Source organism: Chelmon rostratus, chromosome 5 (genome assembly GCF_017976325.1).
Source record: "Chelmon rostratus isolate fCheRos1 chromosome 5, fCheRos1.pri, whole genome shotgun sequence".
In the NCBI taxonomy this organism is placed as follows: Eukaryota; Metazoa; Chordata; class Actinopteri; order Chaetodontiformes; family Chaetodontidae; genus Chelmon; species Chelmon rostratus.
Window position 1 is genome coordinate 30,073,619 of NC_055662.1, and position 26,624 is coordinate 30,100,242.

At 49.1% G+C, this 26,624-nt stretch overlaps 3 protein-coding genes across 9 annotated transcripts; 2 read left to right on the forward strand and 1 right to left on the reverse strand.

Annotated features, from left to right (window-relative positions):
• Nucleotides 1-1,434: 1,434 nt before the first annotated feature.
• On the forward strand, nucleotides 1,435-4,874 carry gstt2 (glutathione S-transferase theta 2). 2 transcript variants are annotated; one of them, XM_041936643.1, is made up of 5 exons: nucleotides 1,435-1,647; nucleotides 2,166-2,253; nucleotides 2,521-2,671; nucleotides 3,848-4,024; nucleotides 4,262-4,874. In XM_041936643.1, exons 1-5 carry the CDS (start codon nucleotides 1,524-1,526, stop codon nucleotides 4,406-4,408), a joined length of 687 nt encoding a protein of 228 aa, XP_041792577.1. In that variant the 5' UTR covers nucleotides 1,435-1,523; the 3' UTR covers nucleotides 4,409-4,874. The 2 variants fall into 2 exon arrangements, with proteins under 2 accessions (XP_041792577.1, XP_041792578.1); XM_041936644.1 differs by having other exon boundaries at nucleotides 4,384-4,874.
• Nucleotides 4,875-5,521: 647 nt separating this feature from the next.
• Nucleotides 5,522-16,487, reverse strand: chek2 (checkpoint kinase 2). The gene is made up of 15 exons (XM_041936642.1): nucleotides 16,365-16,487; nucleotides 14,291-14,595; nucleotides 13,831-13,955; nucleotides 13,527-13,659; nucleotides 13,263-13,353; nucleotides 13,028-13,124; nucleotides 8,363-8,416; nucleotides 8,030-8,094; nucleotides 7,417-7,516; nucleotides 7,241-7,327; nucleotides 6,990-7,153; nucleotides 6,751-6,866; nucleotides 6,575-6,660; nucleotides 5,857-5,934; nucleotides 5,522-5,777 (listed from the first exon to the last, which is right to left on the reverse strand). Exons 2-15 carry the CDS (start codon nucleotides 14,583-14,585, stop codon nucleotides 5,646-5,648), a joined length of 1,623 nt encoding a protein of 540 aa, XP_041792576.1. The 5' UTR covers nucleotides 14,586-14,595; nucleotides 16,365-16,487; the 3' UTR covers nucleotides 5,522-5,645.
• Nucleotides 16,488-16,585: 98 nt separating this feature from the next.
• On the forward strand, nucleotides 16,586-23,742 carry entr1 (endosome associated trafficking regulator 1). Of its 6 annotated transcripts, none has more exons than XM_041937531.1 (10): nucleotides 16,586-16,735; nucleotides 17,752-17,882; nucleotides 18,076-18,171; nucleotides 18,339-18,430; nucleotides 18,898-19,045; nucleotides 19,659-19,732; nucleotides 19,822-19,933; nucleotides 20,904-20,966; nucleotides 21,733-21,890; nucleotides 22,903-23,742. In XM_041937531.1, exons 1-10 carry the CDS (start codon nucleotides 16,690-16,692, stop codon nucleotides 22,991-22,993), a joined length of 1,011 nt encoding a protein of 336 aa, XP_041793465.1. In that variant the 5' UTR covers nucleotides 16,586-16,689; the 3' UTR covers nucleotides 22,994-23,742. The 6 variants fall into 6 exon arrangements, with proteins under 6 accessions (XP_041793465.1, XP_041793468.1, XP_041793466.1 ...); XM_041937534.1 differs by having other exon boundaries at nucleotides 21,733-21,872; XM_041937532.1 differs by having other exon boundaries at nucleotides 18,901-19,045.
• The last annotated feature ends 2,882 nt before the right edge of the window (nucleotides 23,743-26,624 follow it).

The window sequence follows — 26,624 nt, forward strand, 5'->3', positions numbered from 1 at the left end:
AGTTGATGACTTCTGGTTGGCTGCAGCCCAGCTCCACATAGCCCCGCCCCTGGCCACGCCCACCACCTACATTACAACCAAAACACTGGAGACAGCCTCCTGACACACACACACACACACACACACTTTAGACACCTTTTAAACTGTGTGTGTTTCAGATCTGCGTCAGTCTGCTTTAAATGAAAATGTTCAGACTTTAAAGATAAATCAATGACAACATGACATAGTTCATCTGAAGCTGGCTGAGACTTTCAGTGCCAAAGAGGTTTGTAAAGGTCAGAGGTCAACGCTCTGCAGCCTGAGGCTCTGCTAGCTGCTCATGCTAACACTGAATCACATTAACATTTAGACTGAGAGCAGCTGCAGCTCGCAAATTCAAAATAAAGCAGGACAGTCTCTAAAGAAGCACACCTGATCGATATTATTACTGTTCAGTGATTCAGCAGCTGACCACAGCTGACACACGCCCCTCAGCTGTCCATCAAACATCACATCATCAAATCATTTTCAACAAGAAAAAATACAATACAAGCCAAATCCATGAAATAGCACTGAGTCGATCAGCTGGCTGGTTGATGGACAGAAGATAATTCTCACAGAGACTAAATCAAATAATATTTCTGAAGTTTTTATAGACGAGCTCAGACGATTAAAAGCGAAGGACATGAAATATAACAGAGGAGACGGTTAAAGTGTGTTTGAATGAACCTGCCTTACCGTGCAGACTGATGAGAGACAGAGCAGTGAGACAGCAGAAGAACAGCTGAGAGGACGACATAATGAGAGACAGACCGAGCACTGACTCGCTCTACGTCCTCAGTCTGAACACAGCCGTGTGATTGGTGGAGCCTGCAGACACCGCCCAGGGTTAACGTGCCCTTTCACTAACTGGGTTAGTCAAGCTGGTTAACTAATTCTGTCTCTCTGACACAGAAGTGTGGACAGTCTACGCGGTTCAGTCTGCGGGACGAAGACTCGTTCCAGAGAGGAGACGCAGGCAGAACCAGAGACGTCCAACGTCAGGTTTCCACTCCAAACCTTCATTTTAAATTCAGCTCCATGAATGTCAACAAACAGACAGACGGCAGCTCAACATGAGGACATGGTCCAGGTCAGGGACCAGGTCAGGGACCAGGTCAGGTTCCAGGTCAGCGACCAGGTCAGGGACCAAGTCAGGTTCCACTCAGGAGTTCTAACGGGTCAGTGGAGAAGATAAGATGAGATCAACTTTATTAATCCTCAGCTGGGGACATGTGGGATATTAGACGAATGTGAAGAAGACACACAGAGACAGACAGACAGACACAGATAGAAACACACACACACACACACACACAGACCCACAGACACACAGACAGAGACACACAGACACACACACACACAGACCCACAGGGGGCGCAGTCGAGCCGTTGACAGACTGCAGACTCACAGAGGAAGAAGAAGAGGCGGAAGCAGGACTGTTTGGGGGTTTTAATGTTCGGTTGTTTCTGTGTTTTTACACGTTAGAAACGACTCCGGTCTCCATGGCAACGCGCCGGTTGGTGGAGGTGTATCTGGACCTCCTGTCGCAGCCCTGCCGGGCGATACACATCCTGCTCAACTGCAACAAAGTCCCGCACACCGTCCGCCCGGTGGCTCTGAGGAAAGGTTAGCAGCTAGCCGTAACTGGCTAACAGGCTAACTAACTGACCGGTGAACATAACTAGCTAGTTAACTAACGGGCACCGTCCATTAACCAGTCAGTGCTGTGGTCAGTTAGCTGTCAGTCAGCAGTTTAACGCCGGACTTCTTCAGCTTTCAGTAGCTTCGTTCGTCATGACCTCTGTCCCAGAGAACTTTGACCCAGATCAGAGCAAACAAAACTCCGTTAAAAATATCACCGTTTTTATGGTCGGTTTACGCAGTTGTAATGCAAATTAAACACATGGTGCAAGTTGATATGTTCTTCTGAAGGAATAAAAACATGGACGCAGCGTCATGTTTCAGTTGTAAAGGTCGCTCTGGGTGAGTCGGGTGAAGTCAGAGGCTGACGCTGGAGGTGTCTGGTACCATTTCACTGCGATGGACAGTGATGATCCTCAGAATATGATCAATGGAGCCATTAAACTGCGTGATTTTTGGACGGAGTCTGGTGTGAGCTGTTATTTGCTCTTCTCTGGTTGCAGGAGAGAACAGAACTCCAGACTTCACGAAGCTGAATCCCATGCAGAAGGTTCCTGTCATGGTGGACAACGGCTTCGTCCTCACAGAGAGGTGGACACACACACACACACTGAGAGCATGTCCCTTCACCTGCACGCTCACAGCCAGTGGACACATTCCACAGGGACACCTGGAATGTGTCCCCCAGGACAAACTCCTGACTCATCAACATGTTCATGACTTGAAGGCTGATTCTGTCTCATACAGTGAAGATCGTGTTCTGTTTGTTCTGTTTTATGGAGGAGACGTCTCTTTATCCTGGTCTTCGTCCATTATTTAAGTACTAATAAGACTCACTAAGTTTTTTCTTGTGTGTAGTGACGCCATCATGAAGTACCTGGCCACCAAGTATGACATCCCAGAGCACTGGTATCCTCGGCAACCAGAGAGACGAGCCAGAGTGGACGAATACACAGCCTGGCATCATAACAACACACGACCACACGCCGCTAAAGTCTTTATACTGGAGGTGACGCACGCACACACGCACACGCACACACACACACACAGAGTAAATACATTATCAATATGAACTCTGTTCAGAGATGAATTGATCAATAGAAACTGATAGAAATGATCGGTGTGTGTGGACAGACGGTGACAGTCCAGGGTTACTGTGAAGGACACCAAACCCTGAACATGTGACATCATCACTCTGACTGCTCCTCTGTGCGTCTCCACCCATCTGTCTCACTGTCTTTCCACCCGTCTCTCTCTCTGTGCGTCTCCACCCCTCTGTCTCACTGTCTTTCCACCCGTCTCTCTCTCTCTGTGCGTCTCCACCCGTCTGTCTCTCTGTCTTTCCACCCGTCTCTCTCACTGTCTTTCCATCCATCTGTCTCACTGTCTTTCCACCTGTCTCTCTCTCTCTCTCTCTGTCTTTCCACCCGTCTCCCTGTCTCTCTCTCTGTCTTTCCATCGACCTGTCTCACTGTCTTTCCACCCGTCTCTCTCTCTGTCTTTCCACCGATCCGTCTCACTGTCTTTCCACTCGTCTCTCTCTCTCTCTGTCTTTCCACCCGTCTGTCTCACTGTCTTTCCACCCGTCTCTCTCTCTCTCTCTCTCTGTCTCTCCACCTGTCTCTCTCTCTCTGTCTTTCCACCTGTCTCTCTCTCTCTCTGTGTCTCTCACCCGTCTCTCTCTCTCTCTCTGTCTTTCCCCCCTCTCCCTCTCTCTGTGTCTTTCCACCCGTCTCTCTCTCTCTCTCTCTCTGTCTTTCCACCTGTCTCTCTCTCTCTCTCTGTCTCTCACCCGTCTCTCTCTCTCTCTCTCTGTCTTTCCACCCGTCTCCCTCTCTGTGTCTTTCCATCAACCTGTCTCTCTCTCTCTGTCTTTCCACCCGTCTCTCTCTCTCTGTGTCTTTCCACCCGTCTCTCTCTCTCTCTCTCTGTCTTTCCACCTGTCTCTCTCTCTCTCTGTGTCTCTCACCCGTCTCTCTCTCTCTCTCTCTCTCTGTGTCTTTCCACCCGTCTCTCTCTCTCTCTGTGTGTCTTTCCACCCGTCTCTCTCTCTCTCTGTGTCTCTCACCCGTCTCTCTCTCTCTCTCTGTCTTTCCACCCGTCTCTCTCTCTCTCTCTCTCTATCTCTCTCTGTCTTTCCCCCCGTCTCTCTCTCTCTCTGTGTCTTTCCATCGACCTGTCTCAGGTGCTCCTCCCGGCTCAGTCTGGCTCTCAGGTGGACGAGGTGCGTTTGACTCGCGCTCTGTCAGAGCTCGATGACACTCTGGATAAACTGGAGTCCATGTTTCTTGGCAGACAGCCTTTCCTCTGCGGTGATGACATCACAGTGGCCGACCTGCTCGCCATCTGTGAGCTCATGCAGGTCAGAGGCTTTGATTCGTTTACAAATTTATCAGCTGACTGTTTGCTAAGCCCCTCCCCCTAAGTTACTGTTTCTACAAACCCTGACACACCTGCCGTGACCGGGACCAGCAGGTGTGACCGGGACCAGCAGGTGTGACCGGGACCAGCAGGTGTGTCAGGGTTTATATCCCTCCATATGTTAGGGGAGGGGTTTAGCCATCGGCTCTGAGCGTGCTCAGTGTGTCTCTCGCTGCAGCCTATGGCAGGGGACAGAGACGTCCTGCAGCAGCGGACTCAGCTGCAGCGTTGGAGGAGCCGAGTTCAGTCGGCTGTCGGCGAGTCGTTCGACCGAGCTCACGCTGTCCTGTACGCCATCAGAGACCGCCGCAGAGCCAAGCTGTGACATCACCACAGAGGGACGGCCCGCAGGAGGGATGTCACGCTGATGGGTGGGGCCAAGAGACAGGAGGAGGAGCCGATCATCATCATCATAATGAGGTTTGACACTGAGAGAAAGAGGATGAGGAAGACATGTATTACTGAGACAAACAGGCGTGATGGCTTGTTTGAGTCTCGACCCCCCTGAATCCTCCACACCGGACCTTTAAACACCACCACCTGAGAAGAAAACTGCCAAACTACATGTGAGTGTCTTTCAGGAAGCAGGAGTTCGACCAGGATCAGCTCTGTGATCACATGACTGAGGTGCTGGTCCCTGCCCTGTCCCAGCAGGTCTCAGATCTGTACTTTATCACCAGGTTGAATAAGTCGACCAAATCAAGTTGAACAAAAATCTGGTCTTAAAGCACTTTAACAGAAAAAAACGTCTTTGTAATGAAGAGAAATAAAGTTTTGTGATTTTTTTCTCATTCGTCTTCCAGTTCGTTCACTCATCTGTCTGATCTGTTTATCTGCCTCACGGTCACCATGACAACATTAGTGCTTAGTGCTGTCAGCGCCCCCCGCAGGCTGTACTGCTTTTACGCACAAACATCATTCCAGCTCTGCGCTCCAGATCCACCGAGTTTGTTCATCTGTGGACTGAGTCGTCATGGAGATGATTCAGTTGTCGTCATGTGACCTACTTCACCTGTTTCACTCTTCTGTTTTACCTGCGTTCACTGTGGATGAATTCTGCTCACAGTAACAGTCATTTCTGTCCAGCAGCTGGAGGAGCTCGTCTGGACTAACCTTCAGGAGGATTTGAGCTCTCCGGTCTCCTCACTGAGAGCTGAGTCCTGGTCTAAATCTGAACTCTGAGCTCAAACCTGAACTCTGGGTCAAACTCAGAATAACTAACCACTGAGTGCGGGTCAGTGAAGTTCCCTTTGAGAACTCAGACTGTCCTTCGTCTCAGCGTAACAAAGCTCGGATGTTTCCTTGAGTTAAACCGTCCGGCTCGTCAGTGTGTCAAACAGGTGAATGAGCAGTTTGTCTGGATTAATATCATGATTTTCATTTCAAACAGCATTAATATCCATCTGCTCTGTTTAAAAGCTGCTGAAACTTTAGAGTGAAAAATATAAAAGACTTTATTAGAAAAAAATCTACACTTTTTTTTTTTTTTTACAGTGTTTCAGTCGTGAACAGGTAGGAGTCACATGACCTGAGGAATGGAATGGCTGAATCTGATTGGTCCTCTACAGTGGGGAAGTGGGCGGGGCTTGGCTCCGCTTGGCTGGTTGTCCTTCCTCTTCCTGGTCTCCTTCATCTCGTCCTCGTTTCCTCCTGGTGGGTCCTGATCCCGGTCCTGTGGCTGTCCCCGCCTCTGGCTGGTGGGAGGAGTCAGGGGGTGGTGTTAGTTTTACCAACACCATGAGTTGATGAATGAGTGTGAGCAGATGTGGTTACCATGGCAGCGGCAGCAGCAGCAGCATCATCAGCAGAGGGGTACATGAGTCTGTGAGCCGTCTCCAACATCACCTGATCCTAAACACAATCACACAATAAGAATCAGAACAGCATTTCCCATCATGCACCTGGACAGAGTCTCATTAGAGCAGGCATGTCAAACTGATTCCATAAAGAGCCGTGTGGCTGCAGGTTTTCATTCCAACCAAGGAGGAGCACACCAGGCTGGAATCAATTAATCAGCTGATCTCAGTCTTCAGCTGATAACTAATGATCCCTTGATGCTGATTGGTTGGCCTGCTGTGCTCCTAAAACCTGCAGCCACACGAACCTTTATGGAATCGGTTTGACATATGTGCATTAGAGCCTCTACACCTGCAGTGTGTAAGAGGCTGTTTGTCAGGGTCAGGTGATCATTTATTATGTCAAAGCTCATCACCGAAACGACAGAAGGACGACTGAAGAAAACCGAAGAGAAGTACATAAATTAATTAACTCATCGATTCATTTATTCAGATCCTTTTGATTGGGCATCCACCGCATGATTACACATTTGTTGAAAATATACTCTTGAAGTGTGAATAAATCACCTGTGAGACACAGCGGAGGGTGAGCTTAGTAGTAGTGGTTGTACTGTGTGTCAGGTGTACTGCAGTAGTACTGCAGTAGTACTGCAGTAGTACTGCAGTAGTACTGCAGTACTGTGTGTCAGGTGTACCTGTAACCAGGGGTGCTGCAGAGCCTCCTCTATAGTCATCCTCTTACTGGGATCAACAACCAGCAGCTTCCTCACTACGTCCTTCGCTGTAAATATGGAAACACACACACACACTGAGTACTGGAGTAATATAACAGTAGTACTACAGTAGTATTGCAGTATTCCTACAGTAGTACCTTGGTCAGAGATGCATTTCCATTTGGATGGAACCATCGTAAACTCTCCACAAATAATCTGATCTGTGATCGACTGGTGGCCAAAGCTCTCGTGAAAAGGAGGATAACCACCCAGACTGAGAGAGAGACAGGCAGAGAGACGGACAAGTAGGCCAGCTGTCAATCAAACATTCAGTCCATATGAGTCCAAAAGACAGACAGAGAGGGGTGAGACAGGTGCGGTGGATGAGTGAGCCTACCAGACAAAGAGCAGGACTCCGAGGCTCCAGGCGTCCACAGCCAGACTGTAACCTGTGGTGAAGGCGTGAGTGAAGACTTCAGGGGCCAGGTAAGACGGAGTCCCACACAGAGTCCTCATCAGCATGGCCTCCTCCAAGATCCTGGACTGGTTGAAGTCCGTCACCTGACACACACACACATAAAATCACATACACACACAGTGGTGTGGCTGCAGCAGGAGGACGATGATGACGATGATGAAGGTGTGCACCTTGATAAGACAAACGTCATCCTGTGAGGACAGCAGGATGTTCTCTGGTTTCAGGTCTCTGTGGATGATCCCATTAGTGTGGAGGTACTGCGCACACACACACACACACACACAGTTAAACACTGTGGATGGACTCCTGTGTACCAGTTACCATAGCAACAGTGTCTCAGTTTCACCTGGACCGCTCTCAGCATCTGGTAGAAGTAAAGTTTGGCGACGGACTCGGCGAGCTGCTTCTGAGACTTCACTCTTTGGAACAACTCTCCTCCCTCCATCCTGACAGACAGACAGACAGACAGACGGACAGACACACAGACAGATGGACAGACAGACAGACAGTTTTTAATTAAAAAAAGTTAATTGTTTTTGTGGTTTGCACTGTTGTAATTTATTGTTCTTATTTGCACCTCCATTCCCTGTTTGCACCCCCCCCCCGTGTGTTCTGAAGAGCTTCTGTAAAAGTAAATTTCTCCATTGTGAGATCAATAAAGTCTATCTGATCTAATCTGATCTAATCTAATCTAATCTAATCTAATCTAATCTACTGAATGCTTCACAAATTGCTGAACCCAGGGCTGATCTGGAATCAGCTGTCAGTCCTTCTGCTGCACACTAATCAAATATTTAATCAATGCAGGTGAATCTGATCGCAAGCAACAGGTGTCAAACTGCACGACGAGACACACCCACACTTCCTGTGCAGACAGGAAGTTAAGAGACAAAAAGGCGGACAGAGCACGTCCTCGTTGTTGGAACACAGAAGTGAAGCAGCAACACGAGTTAACTCACAGTTCCAACACGATGTAATAGCTGTCCTCCGTCTGATAAAAGTCCTCCGTCCTTATGAGACAAGGCTGCAGGAGAGGAGACAAGGAAAGGAAGAGAGGAGACGAGGAGAAGAAGAGAGGAGACGAGGAAAACAAAGAGAGGAGAGGAGGAGAAGACACAAGGAGAGGAGATAAGAAAAAGAAAAGACGATGAGACAGATGAAAAGGAAATGAGGAGACGAGGAGAGGTATGGAGACGAAGAGGGGAAACAAGGAGACGGGGAGAGTCCAGTTAGCAGCTGATCCTGAAGGATCCTGTAGAATGACTTCTCTTCTTCTGTGGTTTCACACTCACGTGGTCGACTCTCTGCAGAATCTCAATCTCTGTCTTTGCATTTCGCGTCGCTGTCTGTGACAAAAACAAACAGATCACATCACCACCATTCTGGCCTGCCATTGGTCCAGAGGCCGGGTCTAAAATTAACATTATTTTTTAATCTGTCACTTTTAGAACATTTACATGATTTTAAACGACTGTAACACCTTTAATCCCACAACAGGCATCAGTCTTAGGCTCCTGGAGACACGTCAGTCCAGTCTGCTACTGTTCCAGGCTACATATATGCTAACTACAGGCTACATACAGGCTAACTACAGGCTACATACCAGGCTAACTACAGGCTGACTACAGGCTAACTACAGGCTACATACAGGCTGACTACAGGCTAACTACAGGCTGACTACAGGCTACATACAGGCTACATACAGGCTACATACAGGCTACATACAGGCTGACTACAGGCTACATACAGGCTAACTACAGGCTACATACAGGCTGACTACAGGCTACATACCCGGCTTCATACAGGCTACATACAGGCTAACTACAGGCTAACTACGGGCTGACAACAGGCTAACTACAGGCTACATACAGGCTAACTACAGGCTACAAACAGGCTGACTACAGGCTAACTACAGGCTACATACAGGCTGACTACAGGCTGACTACAGGCTGACTACAGGCTACATACCAGGCTGACTACAGGCTAACTACAGGCTACATACCAGGCTGACTACAGGCTGACTACAGGCTAACTACAGGCTACATACCAGGCTGACTACAGGCTAACTACAGGCTGACTACAGGCTACATACAGGCTGACTACAGGGTACATACAGGCTAACTACAGGCTACATACCAGGCTGACTACAGGCTAACTACAGGCTGACTACAGGCTGACTACAGGCTACATACCAGGCTGACTACAGGCTACATACCAGGCTACATACAGGCTGACTTCAGGCTACATACAGGCTACATACAGGCTAACTACAGGCTAACTACGGGCTGACTACAGGCTGACAACAGGCTAACTACAGGCTACATACAGGCTAACTACAGGCTAACTACAGGCTACATACCGGCTGACTACAGGCTAACTACAGGCTACATACAGGCTGACTACAGGCTGACTACAGGCTGACTACCAGGCTGACTACAGGCTAACTACAGGCTACATACCAGGCTGACTACAGGCTGACTACAGGCTGACTACAGGCTACATACCAGGCTAACTACAGGCTACATACCAGGCTGACTACAGGCTAACTACAGGCTACATACCAGGGTGACTACAGGCTACATACAGGCTGACTACAGGGTACATACAGGCTAACTACAGGCTACATACCAGGCTGACTACAGGCTAACTACAGGCTGACTACAGGCTACATACCAGGCTGACTACAGGCTACATACAGGCTGACTACAGGCTACATACCAGGCTACATACAGGTTAACTACAGGCTAACTACGGGCTGACAACAGGCTAACTACAGGCTACATACAGGCTAACTACAGGCTACATACAGGCTGACTACAGGCTAACTACAGGCTACATACAGGCTGACTACAGGCTGACTACAGGCTAACTACAGGCTGACTACAGGCTGACTACAGGCTACATACAGGCTGACTACAGGCTAACTACAGGCTACATACAGGCTGACTACAGGCTAACTACAGGCTACATACAGGCTAACTACAGGCTAACTACAGGCTGACTACAGGCTGACTACAGGCTACATACCAGGCTGACTACAGGCTAACTACAGGCTACATACAGGCTGACTACAGGCTACATACAGGCTGACTACAGGCTACATACCAGGCTAACTACAGGCTACATACCAGGCTAACTACAGGCTACATACCAGGCTGACTACAGGCTAACTACAGGCTACATACCAGGCTGACTACAGGCTAACTACAGGCTGACTACAGGCTACATACAGGCTGACTACAGGGTACATACAGGCTAACTACAGGCTACATACCAGGCTGACTACAGGCTAACTACAGGCTGACTACAGGCTGACTACAGGCTACATACCAGGCTGACTACAGGCTACATACAGGCTGACTAAAGGCTACATACCAGGCTACATACAGGCTAACTACAGGCTACATACCAGGCTACATACCAGGCTACATACAGGATATCTACAGGCTACATACCAGGCTGACTACAGGCTACATACAGGCTACATACCAGGGTAAATACAGGCTAATTATAGGCTACATACAGGCTAAATGCCAGGCCACATACCAGGCTACATGCAGGCTCTATACAGGCTAATTACAGACTAATTACCAGGCTAAATACAGGCTTAATACCAGGCTAAATACAGGCTACATACCAGGCTAAATACAGGCTAATTATAGGCTAAATACAGGCTACATACCAGGTTAAATACCAGGCTACATACCAAGCTAAATACAGGCTACATACCAGGCTACATGCCAGGCTAAATACAGGCTACATACCAGGCTACATACAGGCTAATTACAGGTTACATACAAGGCTATATAGCAAGCTAAATACAGGCTTAATACCAGGCTACATGCCAGGCTAAGTACAGGCTAAATACAGACTATATACCAGGCTACATATCAGGCTACATACCAGACTAAATACCAGGCTAAATACAGGCTACATACCAGGTTAAATACCAGGCTAAATACAGGCTACATACCAGGTTAAATACCAGGCTATATACCAAGCTAAATACAGGCTAAATACCAGGCTACATGCCAGGCTAAATACAGGCTAATTATAGGTTAATACAGGCTACATACCAGGTTAAATACCAGGCTAAACTCTGGTCCTTCAACATCTGCAAACTATGCTTTTTCTATATTGTGGTCTGCTGAGGCACATACGCACAAAATGTGGACAAAATTGTTGGTACCCCTCAGTTAATGAAAGAAAAACCCACAATGATCACAGAAACAATTTGAATCTGACAAAAGTAATAATAAAAATTCTATGAAATTAACCGATGAAAATCAGACGTTGCTTTTGAACCGTGGAATTATTTTAAAAACTAAACTCATGAAACAGGCCTGAACAAAAACGATGGTACCCTTCACTTATCATTTTGTTGCACAACCTTTTGATCAATCAAACGACCTCTGTAACTGTCAGTGAGACCTCTGCAGCTCTCAGCAGGTATTTTGGCACTGCTGCTCCAGGTGTCTCCGGTTTGAAGGCAGCATGTTTCAGCTCCTTCCACAGATGTTCAGTAGGATTTAGATCAGGGCTCACAGACGGCCACTTCAGAACGGTCCAGTGTTTTCCTCTTAGCTAGCTGTGTGTTTTGGGTCATTATCCTGTTGCAGACCCATGACCTGCGACTGAGACCAAGCTTTCTGACACTGGGCAGCACATTTCTCTCTAGAATACCTTGATAGTCCTGAGGTTTCATTGTACCCTCCACAGGTTCAAGACACCCTGTGCCAGATGCAGCAAAGCAGCCCCAGAACACAACAGAGGCTCCTCCACAGAAGGGACAGTCTTCTTTTCTTCATATGCTGTGAACATAGAGCTGATGTGCCCTCCAAAAAGTTCCAGTTTTGTCTCGTCTGTCCCTGGGACATTCTCCCAGAAGCTTTGTGGCTTGTCAACATGCAGTCTGGCTTTTTTAGGATTTGTTTTCAACAATGGTGTCCTCCTTGGTCGTCTCCCACGAAGTCCACTTTGGCTCAAACAAGGACGGATGGTGGATCTGACACTGGTGTACCTTGACCTTGGACTTCACCTTTAATGTCTTTAGATGTTGTTCTGGGCTCTTTTGTCACCATTCGTATTATCCGTCTCTTTGATTTGTTTTCCTCCTGCGGCCATGTCCAGGGGGGCTGGCTACAGTCCCAGGGATCTTACATTTCTGAATAATACGTGCAGCTGTGGTCAGAGGAGCATCGAGCTGCTTGGAGATGATCTCATAACCTTTACCTTACCAAACAGCACAGTGACTACCTGTAACCCTTTAAATAGGCTGACTGACTGACTACAAGTTTATGAAGCTAATTAGAGGACACACCTTGACTGAACATGTCCCCATGGTCACATTATTTTCAGTCTTTTCTAGGGGAACCATCGTTTTTGTCCAGCCCTGTTTCATGAGTTTATTTTTAAAATAATTCTGTTAAACCACGGTTCAAAAGCAACGTCTGATTTTCATCGGTTGTTATTATTACTTTTGTCAGATTCAAATTATTTCTGTGATCATTGTGGGTTTTTCTTTCATTAACCGAGAGGTTAATTTTGTCCATGTACGTGTACACATGTGCACATTTTTACTATCATTAGTTTTCTTATGTCATCTTTATGGTAGTTTGTAACGAACAGCGTTGAGCAGTTTGCAAGTTTTAATAAAGTTGTTCTGAATCTGAATGTACGTTTGTCGAGCAGCTCCGTGTGCTTCGTTTCACAGACGTCTTGTCGCCACAGCAGAATATGTTCGATAAAAACGAACGTACACCCACAGCGGCTGTGAGCGCCGTGTAAACGATGATCTGACCCGCCAACACTCTGTCCACTGGACCTGAGACAAACTGAACCACATGGTCACATGTTTGTAGTTTTTACCTTCTAACCTGTGCCTCATCCATCACAGGGAGCAAAGAGGGATGAAAGGAAGGCTCTCAGCCAATCAGAGAGCAGACGACATGACTCACCCCTTCAGACTGAAAATTCTTCTTGTTTATTATTTTCACAGCAAATTTTCTCCAGGTGGATCTCTCGAAGGCCAGTTTGACTTCACCACACACTCCTCTGGAACACACACACACACACACACACACACACACACACACACACACACACACACACACACAGTGTATCATGCTGTTATAAGCAGGTTTCAGGACACAGGAAGTGACATCACAGCAGTATGAACAGTGTCAGACTCACGTGCCGATGCGCCGAGTCAGCTGATATTTCTCCTGAAGCTCTTTAGGTAACGTTGATTGATCATCTGACATCAGATCAATGAAGACAAAGACTGGAGACAGACAGACAGACAGACAGACAGACAGACAGGCAGGCAGGCAGACAGACAGACAGACAGACAGACAGACAGGCAGGCAGGCAGACAGACAGACAGACAGACAGGCAGTATGAGGTGAGACCCGGTGCTAACAGAACAGATCTCTGACTCCTTGTTTAGTCTCTGACCTTTGTTCCGTTGTTCAGACAGAGCGAGCACCGCGTTGTTGACCAGAAGAAACTTCTTGCCTTTACCGACCAGCTTCCCATCAACAAATGTCCCGTTATTACTGAAGTCCTCCACAAACACCTCACTGCCCTCCTAACACGCAGACAGACAGACAGGGAGAGAGAGACAGGGAGACAGAGAGACAGACAGACAGACACAGACAGACAGACAGACAGACAGACAGACAGAGAGACAGACTTGTTGGCTGAACTGCGGCTGATCACAGGTCATCATTCATCGATCATTACAATCAGTCGGTCTTACTCTGTAGATCCTGAAGTGTTTCTTGCTGTAGATTCTGAACTTTTTGGATCCTCTGTGATCTGGATCATCCAGAACATAGTTACACTTAGAGTCCCGTCCAAACAGGTACTGATCCTCGACACAGTCTGCAAACCAACGATCGACGAACAAATCAGAACGCCATTAAAACTCAGCACTGGTACCAGGCCTAACAGTGGGACCAGTACGAGGACTAACCACTGGGACCAGTGTTAGGACTAAACACTGGGACCAGTGTTAGGACTAGCACTGGGACCAGTGTTAGGACTAAACACTGGGACCAGTGTTAGGACTAGCACTGGGACCAGTGTTAGGACTAAACACTGGGACCAGTGTTAGGACTAGCACTGGGACCAGTGTTAGGACTAACCACTGGAATCAGCCTCAGTGCCAGTATCAGTCCTAGCATGTTAGCACGTGAGGCTACAAACACTGGACTCACCGTGGCTCCTGAAGCCTCGGGCCATGGGCAGCAGTCGGCCCCAGGGTTGTGCCTCGGGCTCCTCGGGGACGGACGGCAGGGTGACGGGGATGGTGTCCACGCTGCTCAGTGTCCCCGAGCCGCTGGACGACTGGCTGGCTGAGGTTGGCCCGCTGGAAGAACTGGAGCCAGGCTGGGATTGGGACTGGGTGGAAAGGACCTGGGACAGAGACTGGGTGGACTGGGTTGACTCAGCCTGGGACTGGGACTGGGTGGCCTGGGACTGCTGCCCCTCCTGCGGAACCTCTTCAGACATTCTCCCAACTCTGCCGATTAGACACATTAATGAAGACTACATTAGGTCATAGTGGACATCCCCCCTTCTCCCCCTCCCTGTGTCTCTGACACGCACACATACGCACACACACACACACACACACACACACACACACACACGCACACACACACTGTAGACATGCCTTCAGTTTGACTGCAGAGGTTACCTGAGGACATATCTAGCAGATCCACACCAAACTACTTTTATAAACTTTGTCCACCTGACATCTCACCATCACCCGCACAGACAACAAAAGCGATGTGAAGGTCGTGGGGGCTCCTCTTCAATTCGTCTCAACTCAACCTGAAATAATGAAGAACTTTTCCGGGGACCTCGTTAATGTAAACCTCTTCAGTCGCAGCCGACAGCCTGAGTCTTTGCAGGCAGGCGACATTAAATTATAATGATGTTAAATTACAGGTTTCCTTTAATGACGTTCGTTGTTGGTTGAAATGGTTTGGGGTCACCTGGGGGTCCAAACTCTCAAATCACATTTTGGCCAAACATCATGTTTGACGTTGATTGTTGAACGAGGCTGCGTTCTCCAAGAGGACTTCGATAAAAACACACGAGACGAAGCGACTGTCGGACCGGTTGGACGTGAGCGGGGAGGAGCTGAGCCCCCTGCGGGAGTTTCACCCCCAGGAAATTAGACCTGGACTAATAAGACAGCCACGGCGCCCGTCCAACAAAAGAGGAAACTAAAGGTAAAACCGTGCCATGACTTTCATCACTGGTGACGCAACAATCACTCATAAAACCCAACAGACGTTCACACCCAAGAACCGACCACAAAAACCCACAAACCTAAATACAATCAAACAAACTCAACGTAAGCAAACAGACTTTATATCTGCTTTAAAGCGAATTAATCCAACAGACTAATAAAGAATTACACTGAAACACCGGCTGAGGGGCTGACTGGGGGCCAGGCCTTCACGAGGGCTTCAACAGCGGGGCCACGAAAAAGACAATACACAACACATAAAACCAGAACCAGAGCCAAAACCGGGAGAGGGGAGAGAGAGGTCACCACAGCAGCAAAGGCCCGTGGCCGAATCAAACGCACCCCAGACGCCCCAGCGCCGCTTCCACGCAGTGTCAGGGTGGGAGGGACGTGGTTACAGACAGCTGCCAGCCTGCTGAGAAGAAGCTGCTGTCAGAGGGGAAATGTCAGCCCTGTGATCTGATTCCAGGTCAGTATTTACCTGCTACTTTACGCTGGTTTTTCTCCCTTTCTGTTCAAGTCTACCTGTTTGAAGCTCGTTGTTGAGACTTTCAAATAAAAACCAAATGTAAAGCAAAGACATGAGAAAAGTTCTGGAAAAAATAAATGTGCAACAATAAATGTGCAGCGAGTTTGTCTCTTTCAGAGTGTAAACAGTCAGAAAAGGTGGATTCCTGACAGATCAGCTGCTTTAATAGTGGGGACCACACCACATTTTCTCTTTGATCCTCACAAGTCTTGAATCCAACTGCAGGCCGGATTGGACGGTGCGGCGGGCCGCATTCGGCCCGCGGGCCACCGGTTGGTGATCACTGGGACAGGAGATGCGGGTCTGATATGGGACAAGAACCAGCCCAGCAGCGTGCTGGTCCACCAACCCCGCCCACCAGCTATCGCAGCAGGATGAAGAGGACCACAGGAGACCCGCATATAAACCAGAACCGAACGACCGGCGGGCTGAGCCGCGCCGAGCCGGGCCGAGCCGGGCCGAGCCACGTTAAGCCGGGCGCATGCACTGGTCAGCCACTTACCGGAGCAGACTATTTCCGCTGCAGCCGGACTGTCCTCCGGGTCTCTGCGGGTAAACACACCGGACCGCGGCACCGACACGTGTGGCTTTTCTGTTTTTACCGGGACCCAGCAGGAAACGTACTTCCTTGTGCCGTATATTTTTTCTCTTGCGTCACGTGACGGTCCCAGCCTATGAGAAGTTAGAAGAGCGGTCACGTGAGTTTGTAGCGGTCGGTTATGTTTCCGGGTTTGTTTGGACAAGCGGGACGAGACGATGGTCGATACTGAACATTAACTGAGGGCAGAGACCGATCCGGCTGTCTGTCAGTCCAGCTGTCTGTCGCCATGTCCACAAAGAGGACATCTGCTAAATGTCTGATCATCACAGACGGTGAGTCCCCGCTGCTCTGCTCCCGTCAGAGGACACACACACTTCATTGTGGTTCTGGTTCTGGTCCAGAGAACATCACCCCGCAGTTTCAGTTCAGTTACATGAACGTTGAGGTCTGACAGAAACCGACAGCGTGTCCGAGTCTTTGCTCATCAAGCATCAGCTGGACTTTCTGTCTGGACACAACTTCACTGTTCGTTCACACCTTTTCACACCTGTTCACACCTGTGCACACCTGTGCACGTGCTGTGTGACAGCTGGATATGAAATATGCTAACATGTTAGCATCAGCTGCCTCACAGCAGCGGCCTCAGCACACTAGTCCAGAAACCAGGTCCAGAGGATCCCAAGGAGCTGCTGGATTAGACGAGTCTGACCCGGGTCATCTGGAGGGTATTCTCATGATTACTGAGACTGAAAAGTCCTTCATGATTTCCTGCGGTCCGACAGGACGTCCTCAGTCCGAAACCCAAAATTCAAGAGTTCCACCAAGTACAACAGAACCATCGGCGAATGGCTCGATGGACCCATGGTTTTAGTTTGGATCCGGTTCGTGGACTCAGTCGAGTCCTCCTCACTCTGCTTATGATCAAACTCTGCTTATGATCAAACATCGTATGAAGTCATTGAGATGAGAGTTTTTCATCTGTCACGACTGTTAACACAAAGGTTGAGAGTGTCTGTCTGTCTCTCTCTGTGTCTCTATCTGTCTCTGTCTGTCTGTCTGTCTGTGTCTGTCTGTCTGTGTCTCTGTTTGTCTCTCTGTCTGTCTGTCTGTTTCTGTCTGTCTGTCTGACTGTCTGTCTGTGTCTCTGTCTGTCTGTCTCTCTGTCTGTGTCTCTGTCTGTCTCTGTCTGTCTGTGTGTCTGTGTGTCTGTGTCTCTGTCTGTGCTTCCAGATGAGCTCTTCTTTATTGCAGCAGTGTGTCTGTACTGTAACGCTGCCCCCTGCTGGTCACTGTGTTCTCTGCTGCTGACACAAAGTTTCTGCATCCCACTGTGACCTTCATCCCTCAGCAGATGAGGAGGTGGAGGGTGAGGAGCTGAACCCCTTCTCCTTCAGAGAGTTTCTACGCTGGAAGAACCAGGATCCAGACCTGGACCAAGACCCAGAACAAGACCTGGGCCAGGAGAAGACACACAGCAAGGTACTTTAATGACACAGTCTGCAGCAAAAGAAGGAAAAGTACGCGGCAGTAGTTATAACTGTCCTGCCTGTCTGTCTGTCTGTCTGCCTGCCTGTCTGTCTGTCTGCCTGCCTGCCTGTCTGTCTGTCTGTCTGTCTGTCTGTCTGTCTGTCTGTCTGCCTGCCTGCCTGCCTGCCTGTCTGTCTGTCAACAGTCCAGCAGCTCTCAGAGGGCGTTTGATGTCGGGAACGTGACCTTTGACCCTGAGGTCAGGACAGGTTTCTTCCGTGAGCCCTTTCTGGCAGCGGAGGTAGAGTGACATCTTTACTGACATCATCATCATCATCATCATCATCATCACTGACATCATCTTGTTTGAGCTATGCAGTTCTGTGTGAAATCTTTGGTCCTCTACCGGCTGTATAACAGAAAACTACCTGTCTGTCCGTCTACCCGTCTGTCTGTCTGTCCAATCAGGAGGAGGAGGATTGGGGGCGGAGCTTCCAGTCAGGTGTGGACAGCACTTCCTCACTCTGCACAGAGGAGGAGGAGGAAGAGGAGGAGACCAGGTGAGTCGTGCCAGCTGCTCACTGATTGGTTAGTTTTTGTTCTCCTGGAGGCGGAACTGACTGAATACAGTTTAGATCAGGATGTCCAAGCTGTTCCACAAAGGGCCGTGTGGCTGCAGGTTTGTGATCCCTTCATGTTGATTGGTTGGCCTTCGTTAAAATACGCTCGGTTGTCATTGACAGCTTCTGGCTGTGCAGGAGTGTTTCATGGTGAGCCTTTCCATGGTGACATCATTATTACAGACTGTCCTCTCTGGGATCTTTCTTCTGTCCCATCCATCACGTTAGATGTGAGCACAGCTTCAGTCCAGAAGCGGTTTGTTCCTGTTGGATCTGCTCGTCTTGTACGTAGACTAGACTAATGACCTGAACACTGACATGAAGGTCAGGACTGTAGCACGGCCTTTTGGCAGCTGTTCCTAATAAACTGGACGCTGAGCATTAATCGCAGGCATCTCTGGATGAAGCAGGTTCTCCTCCAAACCTGAAGTCCAGCAGAGAGGAGCGGCGGGAGGAGCAGGAGGAGAGAACTACGAAGGAGACGACGAGACCTCTATTGCTGAGCCGGCCACCTCCTGCAGGAGACGGAGCGGGAGGAGCAGTCAGATACAACAGGTAGCACACAGCACACGATTAATGCTAAACATCATCTTAAAGAAAGTTCATGACACACATTTAAACTTTATTCCTCCACGCCTTCGCCAGCTGTGGCCACGGGAACCCACTCCTCCATTCATCCGTTCGTTCCGTTCTGCTGAACAGGATCTCTCGGGAACACCTGGAGGCAGTTTTACAACTTCTGGTACAAATGTTCCCGTCAGCTGAGGGATGAACCGGTTAGAATTTGATTAGAGTAGATTTGGTGGTTTAAAGTCAAAGGTCAGCTCACTGCGGCTCAGGTGGTAGAGCGGTCGTCCACCTGTCAGAAGTATCAGAAGGTTGGTGGTTCTACATGTTGAAGTATCGTTGGGAAAGATTCTGAAGCCTGAGTGTGTTAATGCTGGGAATGAGCAGGTGGACGAGCTGCCAGGTGTGAATGGGTGCAGGCTCGTGTTGTAAAAGTGCTTTGAGTGGTCGTCAGACTATTCAGTTCAGTTCAGTTCAGTTCAGTTCAGTTCAGTTCAGGCTACTGTCACCAGGTGTTTGCTCATGAGGGAACTGTTGGGTGTGTGTGTGTGTGTGCGCGTGTGTGTGCGCGCGTGTGTGCGTGTGTGTGTGTGTGTTGCAGTTGAAGGAGGAGAACATGACGTTGAGGAGGACCGTCAGGGAGCTGCAGAGGCGATCAGAGGCTAATGATTGCAGGTCAGCACCAGCCAACCACATTACAGCACCGACGCCACACATCAGAGAATTTACCCATCATGCCTCTGTGCCTGTCTCCTCCCTGTCAGGGTGTTGGAGCTGTCAGAGGAGCTGCTCCAGCGGAGGCGTCAGGAGGAGAAGGAGGCTCAGGATCTGGAGAGCATGGTTCACTCTGTGGAGCAGAACCTCCAGCTGATGACGGTAGGTTCCGGTCAGCGGATCCGGATCGACTCGTTCTAAGCGCCTGACACCTTGAACCTCCACCCACATGGCCAAACCCAGACGTCACTGGACTAACACGCAGAGTTTAGTGATGGGAAATAATACTAATCACACAGTCCAGAAGGGAAGAGGGTATTGGAGTGCCACCATAAGACTCTAACGTGGCACTATGATTAAGGAACGCAGCAGTTGTGACAGTAGGGTGTACTTTATTGATTGGTGTACAGAGCTGTCTTACAACAACAAATAACAGATGTATAAAAGAGAAGGAGGAGTTGGCCAGTGGTTTAAAGGAAGTTGCTGTAAAGCTGCACACACCTAATCTTGTTGATTAGAATATGGATTACTGGTGCTGATCAGCATCGAGTCGATCCAGATCTGGAAACAACATCAAACCTCCTGATCGCACAGTGAAGGAGATCATCTGTCTCTCCCTGTCTGAACCTGTCTGTCTGTCTGTACCCGTCTGTCTCTCAGGACTGTCTGTCTGTACCCGTCTGTCTGTACCTGTCTGTCTGAACCTGTCTGTCTGAACCTGTCTGTCTGTACCCGTCTGTGTCTCTCTCAGGACTGTCTGTCTCTCAGGACTGTCTGTCTCTCAGGACTGTCTGCACCCGTCTGTCTCTCAGGACTGTCTGTCTCTCAGGACTGTCTGCCTGTACCTGTCTGTCTGCACCCATCTGTCTCTCAGGACTGTCTGTCTGTACCCGTCTGTCTCTCAGGACTGTCTGTCTCTCAGGACTGTCTGCACCCGTCTGTCTCTCAGGACTGTCTGTACCTGTCAGTCTCTCAGGACTGTCTGTCTCTCAGGACTGTCTGCACCCGTCTGTCTCTCAGGACTGTCTGTCTGTACCCGTCTGTCTCTCAGGACTGTCTGCACCCGTCTGTCTCTCAGGACTGTCTCTCTGTACCCGTCTGTCTCTCAGGACTGTCTGTCTGTGTGTTGCAGAAGCGAGCAGTCAGAGCAGAGAACAGTGTTTCTAAGCTGAAGGTGGAGCTGCAGCAGCTGCAGGTGAGAACAGTTTGATCATCATCAGAAAAAAAACATGAAAAATGCGAGGATCTAAACTCGTGGTGGCCATTGGACAATGGACACGTTGTCTTCATGTTGAGGACCACGGGGGGCTGTTTCTGATGCTGACGGAGACAGGACAGAAGACCTCCACCATTCTGTCAACACAGTGATGACCCCCCCCCCCCCAGAAATATGAGGCCACCTCCAACCCGACAGAGTCTCCACTGAGAGGACGATGCTCTTTAAGCAGCAGGAAAACGCTCGGCAGCGTCCTCTGAGGACGACTCGTCCAAACAGGAAGTACAAGAATCCAGACGAGCTGGTTAAACTGTCTCTGCCGCTGGGCCGAGCGGCGCTGAACGGAGGTTCAGATCCAGTCCAGATCTGTCTGCCAGAGTCTCTCAGTCCTGATCCACGTCCACCTGTCAAAGACGACCACAGAGACATGTGACCCACAGTCAGCTGATCTGACACTAAGACAGGGACTGAGAGGAGCATCTTCATCATCTACCAGGCAGGAAGATGAAGAGGAGGACAGCGAGGGAGACTCCGAGGAGACCACTCTGTATGGAGGAAGCCTGATCCACAGCACACAGGGAACCAGACTTTACTTTGTTTCCTACTTTATCACAAGCTGATCTCTGTTTACATTTGGTTAATAAATCATACACACACACACACACACACACACACACACACACTGTGTGTCAGGTGTGTATACATGTGTACAGGTGTGTCAGGTGTGTATCTGTGTGTGTCTCAGGTGGAGGTCGACTCTCTGCGGTCAGAGAATGACAGTCTGAAGGCGGCAGAGTCTGAGGTCATCATGACAATGAGACACAATGCTCAGGTGGCGTCTGAGTACCTGAGCAAGACAGCAAGCCACGCCCACTCCTCCATCTGGTCAGTATCTGTGAACAGGTGTGTGAACAGGTGTGTGAACAGGTGCTTGATTACACACATACTGTAATCCGGTGTTGAGCTGGATACTGATGCTCATGTTAAAGACTCAGAAGTAGTGAAGGACAGTGGACAGAGTGCAGAGGACAGAGTCAAGCGTCCCTCTTAAAGCCCTCTACAGATCAGACAGACGTGTCCAGATGTTGTCTTCCTGAACTAAAATCGAGTTGAGGGACGTTAACGTGCAGAGACAGAGTCATCGTTTGACTTGTTTGAATAAATCGTGTCTTTATATTTCCCATGATGACTTGGTAAAACAGTGATAATGATGGTGAGGACTCATTAGCAGTCCAGTGGACACAGTGTCCTCAGGAACAGTAGGTAGATGTATCTCAGCCTGCCAGCGGTCTGACGCCTCGACAACCTGCAGGCTGTTCCTCTAACAGTTAGGGTTAGGGTTATCGGCTCATCTCTGGCTTTACTCAACACTGGGCCGTCCCACCACCACTGTCCACTGTCCACGTCCCCCTTCATGTAGACTAGAGACGCACAGTGAATCCTAAGATCAGTTGATCACTAAGATCACTGAAGGATTTGAACTCATCACTGACACATCATGTTACAGCTAATGTTCTACACGCTGCCACCTGCTGTACTGGAGGGGAATGTAGCGAGCATGTCGAACAGCTCCTGTTACCGTTACAGCAACTTTTCTTTTTAGTTATTGAAACGGGAGGACAACAGGAGAGACCAAACAGGACAGTCGGCAGGTCACAGGTGTGGACACGGTAACAATACTGAGAACAAGCAGGGTGAAAAACACTGAAACGCCTTTTAATCTTCCAACAAAAAACAAAAAAATCTGCGATGCAATTAATGAATCTAGAGATTCATGACATGTCTTAAATTATTCTGATGACAAACATGTTCCTCTGTTCATGTCAGAGTCCTGAGGGGTATCTGATTTGACCACCAGGTGGCACCAAACTGAACATTTTAGCCTCTAATGCCTCACCTGTGTGTCTGCCTTCAGTCAGCTGCTGAGGGAAGCAGAGACCCTCCGTTTGGTCTCTCAGCTGCTGCAGTCCATTGACAAGATCTCCAACCTCAACTCTGAGTCCTGAGTTCCTCCAGACCAGCTGCAGACCCTCAGACCTCCTCCAGACCAGCTGCAGACCCTCAGACCTCCTCCAGACCAGCTGCAGACCCCCACATCTCATCTGCACCACCTGCAGACCCACATTTCTGACAGACAGTAGGATGCTGTTGTCGTGGAAACAGGCCTGAAAGGACAAACGATGAGGTCATCATTCCTCCGATCCTTCGATGACATCACAGCAGCAGGAGGGCTTCTGGCTGCTGATTGATCGGTTTGTTAATGACACCAGACTGATCACAGAACTGAGTTTCTTTTTATTTACAGCCTCATTAAATATAAAGTTGAACCACATCATCATTTTGAATCACGTGGTTTGATTCTTGTTATTAATTATTAATTCTGTAGAAATCTTTTGTTTATTTTCAAGGAACAGTTTGATTTTATCTTCTTGTCTTCAGTCTCATGTCTGTGTGTTAGTACAGAGCTGGAGGACGTGGTTAGCCTAGCTTAAGTTAGCCTCACCGTTTAAACACAAAGTCAACATGCTTAAATGTTTTGTTAGCGGATGCTAATTAACTTCTGTATTGTTTCCTGTTCCATTAAATCTGTCAGTGCTAGTTAAACTTCAACTTCACAAAGGGAGTGATTTCATTCTTCCACTGGTTGTACTTCCTGTGTGCATTGCATTGTGGGAGGAGGACAGCTGTATGCAGTGGGGCTGCTGCTCCGTCACTTTGTCTACATCTGGTTTCCTTTTCCCGTCTCCTGGTTGGAAAGTCTGGTTCTGATGATGAAGCCTTTAATAAACCAGTTTCCAGTAGAATCAGTGTCAACAGCCAGTGAGTGTGTTCAGGACAGGGGGGCGCTGAAACCGAGGGGCAGAGTTAGGCACACATGGTTAGTACTGCAGTGATGTAATGCAGTAATATTAATAATGTGTTAAAGAAGACTGTGGGACCCTGTGGAGCTTTTCTCTGTGCTGAGCTGAATAATCATCCAACCCAACATTTGTCTCACCTGCACACCAGCCGGGCACCACAACAGACCTCTTCCTATTGGATAAGAGGCTTCGGCCTTCCTGGGACTTTGGAGAAACAATGTTTCCGCTGTGCAGAAAAAACAACGGCCCCGCGCGACACACAGGTAAATATCACCTTCCTGCGGGGGTCGCAGGTGATTGGGCAGCAGCTCTGAAGCTTATTAAGCATTTGCTTCATGCTTCCAACACTGTTAATAATAAAAAACATGAATCTCCTTCAGTTAACGTGAGCTCAGACGAGCAGAGGCTAACTATGACCTGGGTTTTGCCTCTCAGGCAGTATCAAGGCTGTCACACTGGTGAAGGTCTTCTGGTTCTTTGCAGCATGACAGGACAGCCCTGATATGTTTGAGATGCTCAGGTGGACATGTGGCGGAGTCCATTCTTCTTCTCTTCTACAGCTGATGAAGGAGGTGAAAGGATGCTATCCCCCACCTGCTGGTGGACAAATGGAACTACATCTAAAACACCAATGAGCCGCTGTTCTTCTTCTTCTGTGGTTTATTCACACAGCTGTGACATCACAATGTACATCACAAACAGCCAATCAGCTGCTGGCATCACATTTGAGCTTACAGGTGTCAAAGGTCCTGAGGGTATGTGTGTATCTGTATGTGTGTGTGTCAGTGTGTGTGTGTGTATCTGCTGTCTCCAGTGTGTGTGTCTGTCAGTGTGTGTGTGTGTGTGTGTGTATCTGCTGTCTCCAGTGTGTGTGTCTGTCAGTGTGTGTGTGTGTGTGTGTATCTGCTGTCTCCAGTGTGTGTGTCTGTCAGTGTGTGTGTGTGTGTGTGTATGTATCTGCTGTCTCCAGTGTGTGTGTGTGTGTATCTGCTGTCTCCAGTGTGTGTGTGTGTGTGTATCTGCTGTCTCCAGTGTGTGTGTGTCAGTGTGTGTGTGTCAGTGTGTGTATCTGCTGTCTCTAGTGTGTGTGTGTGTGTGTGTGTGTGTCAGTGTGTGTATCTGCTGTCTCCAGTGTGTGTTCCAGCTCTGTAGTTCTCTCAGTCTTCTCTGTTTGTCGTCATCTGAACGTGACGACTCCGACCTGAACAGCTGCTCAAACCTCTGACACACACACACACACACACATTAATCACACAGGTTTAGGTTTTCTGAGTGTTTACGTGTGTGTGTGTTTAGTGTGTGTGTGTGTGTGTGTTTAGTGTGTGTGTGTGTGTGTGTGTGTGTGTGTACCTTCACAGCAGCGTCTCTCTGCTCTATAACATCCAAATGTCCCAGGGTGCACCTGGTTGTGGTGATGGATGCAGTCATTGCCGAGTCGGTCGTGCTGCTGGTAGAGGGGGAGGGGTACGGGATACCAGACCAGGTCCTGACACACACATACACACACACATTCAGTATTTGACAACAGCAACTGAGGAGCTGGAAGAACAGGAAGTCTTTTACTGTGAAGGGACAGAACCAGAAGTCTGCTGTCCAGTTTCCTCCCCCGTGTCTCCACAGTTCATTCCTCTGAGGTCTCAGCAGCAGTGTCAGAGGTAAAACCTACGACAAGCTGACGGGATCCGCTTTTATTTCTCACGACTCATAAATGTGAAACATCAGACACCAAACAGGAAGCGCCCGCGTCATTAAAATCTTCACAGCAGGACTTCGGTTCTGCTTCACAGGTACGATTATTTATTTATCGGTTCAGGACTTCAAGTAACACGTCAACACTTTAGAAAATGATTGTTTCAACTAGAAGACCTCCATCCATCCATCTTCTTCCACTTCTCCGGGGCCGGGTCGCGGGGGCAGCAGTCTAAGCAGGGAAGCCCAGACTTCCTCTCCCCAGACACTTCCTCCAGCTCTTCCTCGGCTGGCCCGTTCCCAGGCTAGCCGAGCGACATAGTCCCTCCAGTGTGTCCTGGGTCTTCCCCGGGGCCTCTTCCCGGTGGGGCATGCCCGGAACACCCTCCCAGGAAGGCGTCCAGGAGGCATCCGGTAAAGATGCCCGAGCCGCCTCAGCTGGCTCCTCTCGACGTGGAGGAGCAGCGGCTCTACTCTGAGCTCCTCCCGAGTGACAGAGCTCCTCACCCTCTAAGGGAGCGCCCCCCCCACCCTGCGGAGGAAACTCATTTCAGCCGCTTGTATCCGAGATCTTCTTCTTCTTCTTCTTCTGAATAGGTGAGGGTAGGAACGTAGATTGGCCGGTAAATCGAGAGCTTTGCCTTTCAGCTCAGCTCCTTCTTCACCACCTCGGACCGGTACAACAACCGCATTACTGCTGCCGCCGCACCGATCCACCTGTCAATCTCACGCTCCATCCTTCCCTCACTCGAGAACAAGATCCCAAGATACTTGAACTCCTCCACTTAAGGCAGGAGCTCTCCTCCAACCAGAGGGGGCAAACCACCCTTTTCCTGTCGAGAACCATGGCCTCGGACTCGGAGATGCTGATTCTCATCCCAGCCGCTTCGCACTCGGCTGCAAACCGCCCCAACACATGCTGGAGGTCCTGGTTCGAAGAGGCCAACAGGACAACATCATCCACAAAAAGCAGAGACGAGATCCTGTGGTCCCCAAACCAGACTCCCCCCGGCCCTTGGCTGCGCCTAGAAATTCTGTCCATAAAAGTAATGAACAGAACCGGTGACAAAGGGCAGCCCCGCCGGAG

What these genes read in the sequence shown, in the direction of transcription:
- gstt2 (XM_041936643.1), top strand. Translation starts at nt 1,524, where the DNA reads ATGGCAACGCGCCGGTTGGTGGAGGTGTATCTGGACCTCCTGTCGCAG. An exon ending in GGCTTCGTCCTCACAGAGAG is followed by an intron (nt 2,254 to 2,520) that starts GTGGACACACAC and finishes TCTTGTGTGTAG; the next exon opens with TGACGCCATCATGAAGTACC. An exon ending in CTAAAGTCTTTATACTGGAG is followed by an intron (nt 2,672 to 3,847) that starts GTGACGCACGCA and finishes GACCTGTCTCAG; the next exon opens with GTGCTCCTCCCGGCTCAGTC.
- entr1 (XM_041937531.1), top strand. Translation starts at nt 16,690, where the DNA reads ATGTCCACAAAGAGGACATCTGCTAAATGTCTGATCATCACAGACG. An exon ending in AGGAGAAGACACACAGCAAG is followed by an intron (nt 17,883 to 18,075) that starts GTACTTTAATGA and finishes GTCTGTCAACAG; the next exon opens with TCCAGCAGCTCTCAGAGGGC. An exon ending in AGAACCTCCAGCTGATGACG is followed by an intron (nt 19,934 to 20,903) that starts GTAGGTTCCGGT and finishes TGTGTGTTGCAG; the next exon opens with AAGCGAGCAGTCAGAGCAGA.
- chek2 (XM_041936642.1), bottom strand. Translation starts at nt 14,585, where the DNA reads ATGTCTGAAGAGGTTCCGCAGGAGGGGCAGCAGTCCCAGGCCACCCAG. An exon ending in AGAATTTTCAGTCTGAAGGG is followed by an intron (nt 8,417 to 13,027) that starts GTGAGTCATGTC and finishes TTTTTGTCACAG; the next exon opens with ACAGCGACGCGAAATGCAAA. An exon ending in TATTACATCGTGTTGGAACT is followed by an intron (nt 7,517 to 8,029) that starts GTGAGTTAACTC and finishes TCTGTCTGTCAG; the next exon opens with GATGGAGGGAGGAGAGTTGT.